The sequence below is a fragment of the Sebastes umbrosus genome, chromosome 6 (assembly GCF_015220745.1).
Source record: "Sebastes umbrosus isolate fSebUmb1 chromosome 6, fSebUmb1.pri, whole genome shotgun sequence".
In the NCBI taxonomy this organism is placed as follows: Eukaryota; Metazoa; Chordata; class Actinopteri; order Perciformes; family Sebastidae; genus Sebastes; species Sebastes umbrosus.
The window spans coordinates 28,042,370-28,054,764 of record NC_051274.1 but is presented as its reverse complement, the minus strand read 5'-3'; the positions used below and the strand labels follow the sequence as shown (position 1 = coordinate 28,054,764).

General features: G+C 38.6%; 1 protein-coding gene across 3 annotated transcripts; it reads left to right on the top strand.

Moving 5' to 3' along the window:
- The first annotated feature begins 974 nt into the window (after window positions 1–974).
- On the top strand, window positions 975–11,570 carry LOC119490013 (vesicle-associated membrane protein-associated protein B-like). 3 transcript variants are annotated; one of them, XR_005207309.1, is made up of 7 exons: window positions 977–1,340; window positions 4,380–4,532; window positions 4,938–5,041; window positions 6,349–6,429; window positions 6,814–6,984; window positions 8,647–10,288; window positions 10,833–11,570. XR_005207309.1 is itself a non-coding variant. In XM_037773144.1 (6 exons), the coding sequence occupies exons 1-6, from the start codon at window positions 1,283–1,285 to the stop codon at window positions 8,818–8,820; spliced, it is 702 nt and encodes a 233-aa protein (XP_037629072.1). In that variant the 5' UTR covers window positions 975–1,282; the 3' UTR covers window positions 8,821–10,765. The 3 variants fall into 3 exon arrangements, 2 of the variants coding, with proteins under 2 accessions (XP_037629072.1, XP_037629071.1); XM_037773144.1 differs by lacking the exon at window positions 10,833–11,570 and having other exon boundaries at window positions 975–1,340; window positions 6,853–6,984; window positions 8,647–10,765; XM_037773143.1 differs by lacking the exon at window positions 10,833–11,570 and having other exon boundaries at window positions 8,647–10,765.
- The last annotated feature ends 825 nt before the right edge of the window (window positions 11,571–12,395 follow it).

Genomic DNA, 12,395 nt, shown 5'->3' with positions numbered 1-12,395 from the left:
ATTTATTTATTTATTTACTTATTTATTTATTTATTTATTGTGTCTTTTTTTGTAAAGAATTCCTTATCTCAGTCTTAAACTGGTGTAAATTTGGTTTTCTTTATGGCCGTTTATATTTATTTATGAATTTATTAATGAATCCATGAATTAATTAATTAATTAATTAATTAATTAATTAATTAATTTATTTATTTACTGTCTTTTTTTTGTAAAAAAAAAAAGTGCATTCAAGGTGTGAACGTTTACTGTCTTCAGCCCTGGTTCAGGGGTGGATTACCTTAACCATGTAGTGTTTCAAAGTAGGTCTACTTCCCTATCTCACGCTTAAACTGGTGTAATTCGGTTTTCTTTGTGGCCGATTATATTTATTTATTAATTTATTAATAAATTAATGTTTATTTATTTATTTATTTATTCATTTATTTATTCATTCATGTATTTATTTATTTATCTATTTATCTATTTATTTATTCATTTTTTATTTATTTATTCATTTATTTATTTATTTATTCATTGTTTATTCATTTTTTATTATTTTTTTATTTATTTGTTTATCTATTTGTTTATCTATTTATCTAATTATCTATTCATTTTTTATTTATTTATTCATTGTTTATTTATTTTTATTCATTTTTTATTTATTTGTTTATCTATTTGTTTATCTATTTATCTAATTATCTATTCATTTTTTATTTATTTATTCATTGTTTATTTATTTTTATTCATTTTTTATTTATTTGTTTATCTATTTGTTTATCTATTTATCTAATTATCTATTCATTTTTTATTTATTTATTCATTGTTTATTCATTTTTTATTTATTTGTTTATCTATTTATTTATCTATTTATCTAATTATCTATTAATTTATTTATAGTGGGTTTTTTTTTTTGTAATACACATTGTGGCTTCAAGGTGTGAACGTTTGTGGGTTTTTCTGCAGGTCAGAGTAACCACGTGATCATCTCTCACCGGCCCCGCCCCTCTGGTGACGTCGTCCTCCTCCTTCCTCTCCGTCTCTCCTCCGCTGCTGCTGTTAGCACCACAGTTAGCATTAGCACGTTAGCCTCCAGCAGCTGTCGGAGTCAGTCAGCCAGTCGAGTCAAGTCAAGTCCTGGTGCTGCATCATCTGTCCTCATCCTTCCTTCCCTCCCGTCGGACGGCCGGGTTGTTGTTTCTGTAGCTGCTACCTGCTCCTCCTCCTCCTCCTCCTCGGGCTACCTGCAGTAGCAGTTGTTAGTCGTCCTCTCCGTCACGACAGGAAGAAGAAGCTCTGGGAGGACATGGCCAGAACAGAGCAAGTCCTGGCGCTAGAGCCGCAACACGAACTCAAGTTCAGAGGTGAGTTAACCCTGAGACCAGAGACCAGAAACCACCAGAGACCAGAGAGACCAGAGACCAGAGACCAGAGAGACCAGAGAGACCAGAGAGACCAGAGACCAGAGACCAGAGAGACCAGAGGGGCTGGGCCGGGGGGCTAGCATGCTAACTAACCAGCTAACTAAAGCTAACCAGCTGTTAATGATGCACTAACATCTGTATTTATACATCAAACAGCTAACATTAGTTCATGCTGTTATTTACTGCTGTTGTTGTTAAAGCAGACAGCACACAGCTAGCTGTAGTTTACATTGTGTGTAACACAGCAGAGGCGATGACAGGTGAATTGCGACGATGCTAACTAGCTAGCTAGCTAGCTGTCATTGCAGCGTCAGAGCAGGCCCCTCAGTCCCATTTCTCCTTTTCACATCCATTAGCTCCTTTTGCTTTGTACTTTATCCTCTGACAGCATGTGAAACAACATAATAATATGATATAATACTTTACCTTCCTCTCGATGTTGTTGCAAACACCCAAAGAAGTGTATTTCTAGCAATTTCTACCATCAGGATGTCATTGCTTATAGCCTCATTTCCATGATAAAAGTCCACTTTGCTCCCTTTGCTGTGTGTTTTATCCTCTGACAGCATGTGAAACAACATAATAATATGATATAATACTTGACACACGCCTTCCTCTCGATGTTGTGACTATTTCTAGCAATTTTCTACCATCAGGATGTCATTGCTTAGCCTCATTTCACAATATTATAACCTAGCAAGCTTGTGATTGATCCGTTTTACTTTCACTAAATTCCTTTCCAGCTTTTCTGTATCCATAATAATATCATCTAATACTTGACCTTCCTCTCGATGTTGTTGCAAACACCCAAAAAAGTGACTATTTCTAGCAATTTCTACCATCAGGATGTCATTTGCTCATAGCCTCATTTCCATGAAAAAAAGTCCACTTTGCTCCTTTTGCTTTGTATTTTATCCTCTGACAGCATGTGAAACATCATAATAATATGATATTGCCTTCCTGTCGATGTTGTTGCCCAAAGAAGTGACTATTTCTAGTAATTTTCTACAATCAGGATGTCATCGCTTAGCCTCATTCCCATGCTTATTTCACAATATTTATAAGCTAGCAAGCTTGTGATTCGTTTTACTCTCACTGTGTGCAACCCTAAATTCCTTCCCAGCTTTTCTATATCCAGGCAGAAAGATTGTGAAAATACAGGCTGAGCTGCTGTGCCAGGGATAATGGTCTTCATTCTGACATAATGGCCTTTTGAGGGTGTGATATTGCTGTAGAAAATGGGTCGAGTGATGGCCTAAAGGTGATGGACTCAGTTAGTAGCTGGTTGTTGGTTATTGATTGTTGCAGAGCTTTGACTGCAAAGATAACCCAGGAGAAGATGCATACGCCCACTCAGCAACTGATGCACAGTGTGTCTGATTTAGAGCAGAAAGCACACATTTCCAAACAAAAAAAAAAAAAAGGTTCAGTTTTCAAAAGAGGTTAAATATTCCATTAAAACATGGTCAGGCTGTCTCAGGAGGAACTACATGCTACACAAGCATCAAGAAAACATAGTTTTCCAACAGTGTCCAGGTTGTGACTGAGGGGTGGGGCATGAATAATAGTGCACACTTTGCTGCTCTTTCCACAGTTTAAATGTTTAATGTGCAGTGTTTACGGCAGGCTCTTTGGAGTCCCTCACAAACACTACTCATACATTCATCCTCGCAGACACAGCATGTGTATGTACTTTATCATATTTGCCCACTCAGCTTTGATTCTTAAAGGGTAACTTAGGTATTTTTCAATGGATATATTACACTATTCCACCATTGTCTTCCGGCAACACGTCACTTTGAGCGAGACTCTTGGTGCAATCAAATGAAACTTGTGAGCTCGTATTTACAACATGGGAAGTTGTGACACAATATGTTGCTAAGCAACGGCAATATTAACCTTACTGTCGGCGTCTACGATCCACAGAGGCTAACAATTTAGCATTCAGCAAGTGGGTAACATAATGTAGGATAACATAATGTAGGAAATGCATAATGACAGAGGAAAAAGATGAGGCAGTTGGGAATATCAACATTTTTCATCAGACATATTATACAATTACGAAGAAAAACAATATAGAACTAAAATTACAATATGTTCACTTATTATGTACTGAAAAATTAACTTCCATTGCCTCCGCCATTTCGATCAACAAACACGTTACAACTTGTAAACTCAGAGCTTTCAGAAACTTTCCACTTACAAGGTCGTGAATACCACAAGAGGGGGGCGTTGATATGGACTCTTATCGCGAACACAGTAAACACAACCCCGTTTGAAGGCAGCATCTTTCCATAATGTCAGACACTTATAATAACAATCGGAGCCTGTCATGGCGAAAAACATGCACTTTTAGTGGATGTAAATGTCCCAATAGGACCGAATTGCAGCCTGTGCGCAGCTGCCATCTACAGCACTCTCCCTTAGAGTTGTTCCGATATCAGTATCAGAAATACCTCCGATACTGCCTAGTATTCAATATTGGGTATCAACGAGTACGCCAGTTTATGCAGCGATCCGATTACAAAATGTATTAACCCCCGGATGTATCATGGATGATTGCAAGTGACGATAGCAAACAACAACAACAGTGCGGTGCTAGTGGAGAGTGTAACGGTATTCAGAGCGAGGACAATGTCAGCCATTTGGCAATATTTCACAGTGGAAAATCCAACAAGTACAACGGCGATATGTACAGTATGTAAGGCTTCCGTTTCCAGGGATGTCGGTATCGGGAAGGAAAAAATGGTATTGGAACATCTCTACTCCCTCAATACTGGACCAATTTCAGAAATCAGTTAGACACAAAAACACAGGAAAAAAGGGCCTGAAAAATACAGAAGTTACACTTTATCCAGGAAACTAAGCCATGCACACACATGACTAACAAACACCCATACTACTGTAGTATATATGAGTGTAGATTCACACAAATATACACCCTTGAGTCACTGTGCTGTTTCTTTGTGTCCTCCTCAGGTCCGTTTACAGATGTCGTCACCGCCACTCTGAAGCTCACCAACCCAACAGAACGAAATGTGTGTTTCAAAGTCAAGACGACCGCGCCTCGCAGATACTGTGTGCGCCCAAACAGTGGCATCATTGACGCTGGAAACTCCGTCAATGTTTCTGGTTCGTACAAAATGTTTGCATCTTATGGCAGCATAGGTGAAAAGACAAAGTTCATAAGTCATTCAGCATGAAAAAAGCATAAAAACTACTAATCGACTTAAGAAATCTTAGTCAACTAAGACTTAAATGGCCGATTAGTTGACTAATTGACTAAGAGGGCGCAGCCCTAATTACTATCATGGAAATCAAACTGAAAACTGAAAATTCCTATCATTCATTACGAATCATTGTTCTCTTCTTCTAAGTAAATGATCATGCAGGCAGGTCACAGTGTATCCCAAATCATAAACCAGACTGATGTCTTTTCACGTGCAGGTTGCGTAACAGTTTGTTATAGGCCAACACAGGAAGTTACTCTTTCCCTAACGTTCTGGCTCTCCATTCTGTCATTGTTTTGGTCCACAGTTATGCTGCAGCCGTTTGACTACGACCCCAATGAAAAGAGTAAACACAAATTCATGGTGCAGTCCATGCTGGCTCCGTACGACATGACTGACATGGAAGGAGTTGTGAGTACCAGAGCATGCGTTATGATTTGGGATTATATTCTTGTTGATGTATTTATTTATTCCTTTAACTATGTGACTGTCGTCCTTTAGTTTTTCTTGAAAGAACCACACTGTCTTCATCTTTCAGGAACCTACACTACCTCCATCTGAACTCTTGAATATTGCAGTTCACATCTGTCTGTCTCATAGTGCAGAAACTGTCCTGAAACATTTATAATACACTTCCCAAATCCTGGAAATATATTTCCTCTAGACCAGTGTTTCCCGAGCTTTTTCTTTCTGGGGACCCACTTTTTAAAAATGATAAACCATCGCGACCCAATTCACAATAGGTCTCATCTCTAAATCATGAGAAGAGCGAATTTGTGCGTAAATGAACGTTGCTTTACCATTTTCCATTTCCGCATCACCTCAACTTGAATAGGTAAACCAGCCTTTTCGACGAGATATAGGTTTGATAAAACACAGCTTTGTTTCATGCATGTGTTATTGAAAACATATACACATATTAAATACTTTATAAATGAGACCAAATAAATGCATTTAGACGGAGTTAACAGGCCCTTATTTTTCCCTCTCATCAGTAAAACAAACTGAATGTACGATAGCCTTTCATATTAGATTCAATGTTAAAAGTCAGCTACAATTATCAGAACAATACGAACATTCACATATAAATGTTGATGGTTGGAGGTACTGCCAAAACGGTTAGATTAACCTCTTCAAAACTCGACGGCCACTATTCTGTCTTTCAGGGGTTGTAGCGGGCTCAGTTTTAAAGCTAGAGTGATGAAACTGATAAACATAAGGAATCCATTTATCCCCATGTAATGTCAGCTTGTCTGGAAGGAGGCTAAATAACGCTCCAAAGTTACGCTACATTTTGCCGAGGATAAACAGTGACACGAAATAGATCGTTTTTTGAAACAAATTGAAACAAAGTGATATTGGAGACAACCCTGCACCAGTGTGTGGTGAAGAAATTTGACCCTGGATACTTTGGATTCATAATAGCAGGTAGTGATGGATGAGGGTAAGCTGATATTTATGTGGGTCATTACACCTGACAGTGATATAACACATATTTATAGCCCAGTTTCTCATTTATTCTGAATTTTTTTAACAATCAGAAGTGGGCCTAAAGTTACAAAAGTTTGAGAACCCCTGTTCTGGATCATTTCCGTAGAGCATTTCCTGTCAAGTAATGACTTATAATTACATGAAAGAACTGCTGCTAAAGAATCCCTGTATGAACCGTCACTGTATTTTCTTCATGCCTGTCTCTGTTTCCCTCTCGATGTTCCCAGTGGAAGGAGGCGAAGCCTGAAGAGCTGATGGATTCAAAGTTGAGATGTGCATTTGAGATGCCTCTAGAAAATGACAAAACTGTAAGTCTAACTCTTTGGTTAATGAGCATTGCGCTGCTGTAAGCATTCAATCATTAAGTGTAGATGCACAAATGTCACATTTTCTCACGATGCTTCATGTATTTCACAGATTTGAATGAGACATAGTAGCCATTTTAGATCTTAAAGTGTCAAATCAGATTGAAACATTCACATTGCACGTTTCTTCAGAGTTTATTTTGCTCAGTATTTTCTCAGTCTCCTGCTCGTCAGCAACATATCACTCATGATCGACCATTGCATCCTTATTTATTCATTTATGATTTGTACTTTCATTTCCCTCCCCACCACGTCTCTGCACGTCTCTTCATCCCCTTCCTGTCTCTCGCCCAACCGCCCTCCCCCACCCTCATTCTCTCTCCACAGCATGAGAGTGAAACCAAAAGTGTGTATTACTCTGTTAAGACCGAGCTCTCCTCGCTGCCCAAGTCGGCCAGCGCCTCAATGGACGACGGAGAGGTGAAGAAGATCATGGAGGAGTGCAAGCGGCTGCAGATGGAGGTGCAGAGGCTACGGGAAGAAAACAAACAGATCAGGGTGAGTCGCACAAAAACAAAGTCTGCCTTTTTTCTGTCAGCCTTGTATTTTTTCCTCCTCTTCTATCATACACAGAAAGAGTTTCATTCTTGAATGTGGTGTCTACAGTTTGAAAGAAAATCATCCTCTGTAGACTTTGACATGTGCTGCACCGTATTAGACTGAACCAGAAAACTGAACTACTGTCCAAGGTTTCTCTAAAGTCATTCCAATCACTGTATGAAGTCTTTTTTTCAAATGAGGCTGTAGAAGTTGAAAGCTGCACATATCGGGTTACATTATGTAACTTTTCAAAATATCAAAATCAAAGTCTGTCTATGTTATACTTTTCTGATATCATTGAGACCTATAACACATTCAGCACCGGTGCCAGGAATAATGTTCTGTCTTCCAGGGGGTCAGTCCAGCAGCCTCTAAATGATTAGATAAAAATTGAATAACCTTTTCTTGCAATTGGCAGAGCTTTAGTCCACAGGCTCCTCTCTGCTGTACCTACCGGTGATGCCAGCTCTTTGCAGGGAGAGCAGCTATTGGCTGTTAAAAATGTCACCACAAATGACATCATGTGTTGTGTAAACTTGGATATTTATATAAGGGTCTGTTCACATGTTGCGTGGGAAAACGCCAGCCATGCCGCTTTTATCCTATGTGCTCGGGAGGTTCCGCTCCTGATGTGTCAAAACCTTAAAGTCAAAACAAAGAGGGTGCAGCAAGTAAAATAGTCCGTGGGACAGATTGTAAAGCTCTGGGTAGCCTTGCACTAAAATGATTAACTTCTCCATATATTTACCGAAGATATCTGCCAGCTGTGATTGGTTGTTCCTCGTCACATGACATGCGGTGCGCGCTGCAGCGTTCCAAAAGTTGAAATAATTTTATCTCAGGGCGCAGTCGTCGTTCTGAAAAATAGGTGCGTCACTCTCGCTTTTGAGCGTTCCTTCCGCAAGTCTACATTGACAACATTGGATTTGAGGGCACAATAAACACGGCGTGTGAACGGCCACTATTACTGTCAAAGTAATCAGACATGTGACTGGTTCAGGAGTCCCGAGCTTTGCTGTAACAATCATTTCTTTACATTAAATGGATGCTCTTCGTTTTCATGTAGAGGCTTGTCCCCTCATCACCTAGGCAATACAGTGTTGTACTGATGTTGGGGATTCATGTGTACTCAGCTTGTGATTGGATATTTCTAACAGCACTTTAAAGGCCCTTACACACCGGCACCGGCAATATATTTTTTTGAACTGTTGTTTTTGTCACAAGTACTTTCACACAGAACATGAATATTACGTGGCGAAAAAGCAGCGTACTTTTTTTTGTAACAAAGTCAATTTTTCTGAGCTTTTGCAAATAAAGACCCCAGATCGGGTTGAGTTGCGCCGATTTTTATGAAACAAGAACACAGCGGCTCCGTATTTCGGACCAAGATGGCAAATTGTATTACTCCTTTTTAACTTTGATGAAGGCAGCGCAGACCAGATCCACTCCTTCCGTTCTTACCTTTCACAATAAAAGCCCTGGACGAATAATATTGGCAGGCGAGTATTTCGCATTTTCTTGTTGTTTATTTGTCACGGCCCCGGTAGGCAGCAATATTCTACTCGCTTGCGACAAAATCTGTGTCGGACTGTATCTCTGACTCCCATCTCTTGAACGCAGGAGGACGACGGGCTGCGGAAGAGAAAGGTGACCTCAATGGGCGCTCCTCACTCCTCTTCCTCCTCCGCCATGGCGACCTCGGCCATGAGGGACGAAGGCCTAAGCACCCGCATCCTGGCGCTCTGCGTGCTCTTCTTTGTCATTGGAGTCATCATTGGCAAGCTGGCCCTGTAGAGACACAGACAGACAGAGCACAGTGACAGACGGACGGACGGACGGGCGGGCGGACGGCGTGCTCGGGAGGACACGTGTCAATGACGGCAACGGGGATGTCTTCTGGGTTTATGTTGGTTTCTCTTTCTTTTCTTTTTTTTTTACATTTAAGGCAATATCATGATGGTTTGTCTGGATGGAAAATAATTTAACGTGTAAAAAGAAAACGAAGGAAGGCGATCCCAAGTTAAAACCATGAGCGCGAGCGTTTCTGTCACAGGTCTTGCCTTTTTCTTTTCTTTTCTTTTCTGTGAAATAATCACCACCTCTGATCTGTTCTTTCCGTCCATCCCTCCTTCCTAAATGATCTTCCGCAACTTGCACAGGTAACAGTTAGTGGTGTGTGGAAGTGGCTTCACGCTGGCTGAATGTCTAAAGTCTTTCATTGATTCTTTATTGATTCTACACTCACATCGTCTATAAGAAAGCTCTAACACTCCTCTTCTGATAATCTCTCTTCCACATATTACTGATAATCTGCAAGGAGAGCTGAACACAAGTGATCAGTGAAAGACTTTTTCTTTTTCTAGATTCAAACTCAATGTATCGTCTTCTAAACAATATGTGTTGAACATGTGAGCCAGTAGAGGCGCGTATGTGCGTGCGTCCTTTTGATTTTTGCCTCCTGCAGGAGGGCTGATGTGACTGCGTGTGGATGTTTTTATGTGAGGAGACCACAAACGGTGAATTCACAGGCTGTTTTAGAACGAAGGAAGAGGGGTGGTTTGACAACAAAACTGTCATCTGAATAGATTTCCTGTACACACAACAGAAAAAAATGGGGGTCTTTGTTGAAAATCAGATTAAAACTTTAATAATTTTTGTCGCTGACCAAGGAATCAGTAGAATAACAAATGTTTGGCCATTTGTAAAATTATAACCCGGTAAAATCAAGATTACGATAAAGAATTTATGCTGCATGGTGATCTATTAAGAAAAAAAAAAAACAAAGCTGTAATTTAGTTCAAGACATTAGACTTTCCCACTTTAATTTTCTTGATAATTACTTCCTCAGGTTGAGAGAGAGAGAGGCACAAAAATGACAAAAACTTCCCCCCTTAAAGCAGCGAACATGCAAATACCAACTGGGTCGTTTTCAATATATAACATACAGTATGTAACAATAGCTTTGGCCACCTTGTTTAATTTTGCCCATGGAGTATTGTATTTGCGTCCTCTAGTGTATTACAGCAGATGTTTGCTCTTTTTTTTTTTCTTATATTATCATGTAGCCACGATGCTTCTATTGTTTATAATATTCAAATGCACTATATTCAAATGTCCACTCTGCAGTCTGCATGAAATGACCTGGATTTATTATGATTATTATCATTTCTTTTGAGTGTTGAAGTTATATTGGCAAAAAAAAAATACTGTCTTCTCAAAAGGGACCAGTCTGGTTTATCAGTGTGTGTGCGCGTGTGTGTGTGTTTTCTTTCGGTTATCTTTTTCTTTCGTTTGGTGTCGGGCTCTGGTGGTCGTGAGAGAACTGAGACAACACAGCTGTATTATCTCGGCTGTCACATGACCATCTAAGCAGGTTGTAAAAAAAAACAACAAAAAAAGAATAAATATGTGTATTTTTCGTTGCCTGAGGGAGCTCGAGGTAGGAGAGAGAAGTGGGAACGTGGGCGGCTGGGAGGAGGACTGACCTGTGAATATACACACTACATTAAAAGATAAAGAAAGACATCAGCGCTTCAGACCACACATGCAAAGATACAGTCACACAACGATGTAATCACACAGTAATTGGATACTCTTTTTGTATGTACATAAAAATAAAAAAAGACTTAAAAAGATAACTGGCAAAGTTATTAACATACTGTAGTAAAGGAAGAAAATAATTAAACAACCACCATGGATCATGTAGCATCATAATGAATTAAAATGTATAAACCCCCAACTGTCTGCTTCTGTGAAAAGTTTACTCTTTTTTTTCATTTAGTTTAGATTTGAAAAGAGATTGTAAGGTGTGTGTGTATGTGTGTGTGTGTGGTTGGATAGTGAAAGAGCAAAAGTAAACATCTAGGGTGCAGAACTGCTAAGCCCTTATTTAGGGGGTTATTCAGTACTGTATTTAAACTGCCCCCTGATGGATTAAACTTTTTACACATGAAGATCTTCACATGAAAACAGTTGTGTAATGTCTCCTGGGGCTCTGGAGGGAGTTCATCATAATCAGGGGTCCTGAGACTACAAATTCTTAAAATAAACTGTGTTCCAACACCCTTAGTATTTAGTATGCCAGAAAAAGATTTAGTACATCCCAATACACAGTATGCCAAAAACACCAGGCGGTCCGACTACACACGGTCACATTTTGCAGTTTGCAAGCCAGCATGCTTTTCTGACTCATCAGACCCACAATCCTCTGCACAGAGGATATACTGTATGAGCAAGAGGGTCAAAGTTAAAGGCGCATTGAAGACGAAGTATGCATACTACATGCAACAGTATGTATGTTGTAAGGGCAGTTGCGGTATGTACTAAAAGTAAAAAGAAAAAGTATTCGATTTGGAACGTAGCCAGAGCCTCAAATATAAAGTAGGGATGAAGGGTCACAAAGATACGGCTATTTACCAGGTAGGGAAGGTCCAAAGAAAAGAGGACATTAGATTCATTGTGGGAATTGCAGGATATTTGGAGCTTGAGTCATACTAGGAGGTACCTCTTTAAAACCTTCAAGATAAAAACGAGATAAAAAAAAACATTTTTTCCCCCAATAACATTAAATTCCTTTGTTAAAAAGTCTTTCAATTGCATCTACTCCTTCTCTCATTGAAAAACAAGTATATATGAATATGAAAATGCTTTCAATTTCAAACCTTTTAAATAACACATGATTTCTTCACTGAAAAGTCCATTCTCAGTGTATTTGCAGTGGAGGCTTCATGCTTCCACATCACACGAGTGTACTTCGAATATTTGTGATGTCATCAATCCTGCTTGTATGTAGGACGGACCCTGTCAAAATAAGAAATTAATATATAAATTAATAAATGACTTTATAAATAAATAAATATTCCATTAAATGTATAAAAAAAATAATAAAAATAAATGTAGGCATTAATAAGTTGATCAAATGTGACATAAATTGATATATCTTTTTTATTTTGCTTCTTTTTTTTACCGTCTATATGTACAGTACGTATATTGTCTTGGCCCAGAGATACCACGTGATAACAGAGATAAACTAAATATGAATAGTAACGCATTTTTCCTTATTAATCTAATATTAATTCTCACCAAATTCCACATTCACAAGCTATGAAAACCATCCAAAAGGATTTGTTTAATTTCTGTTGTCTTTTTTTATGTTCTGCACTGCTTTTTGTTTATGTTTTCGCTATTTTCATCTACATGTGAGTGTTTCTAATGTTTCCTTCTGTTACGCTGTATACTGACAGTTCGAAATAAAAACTACTCAAAAATAAATGAATAAATAAAACATTAATAGTTATGCATTTCTTTTTTTTATTATTAAAATATTTTAATTCTCACCAAATTCCACATTCACAAATGTAAATTTACCC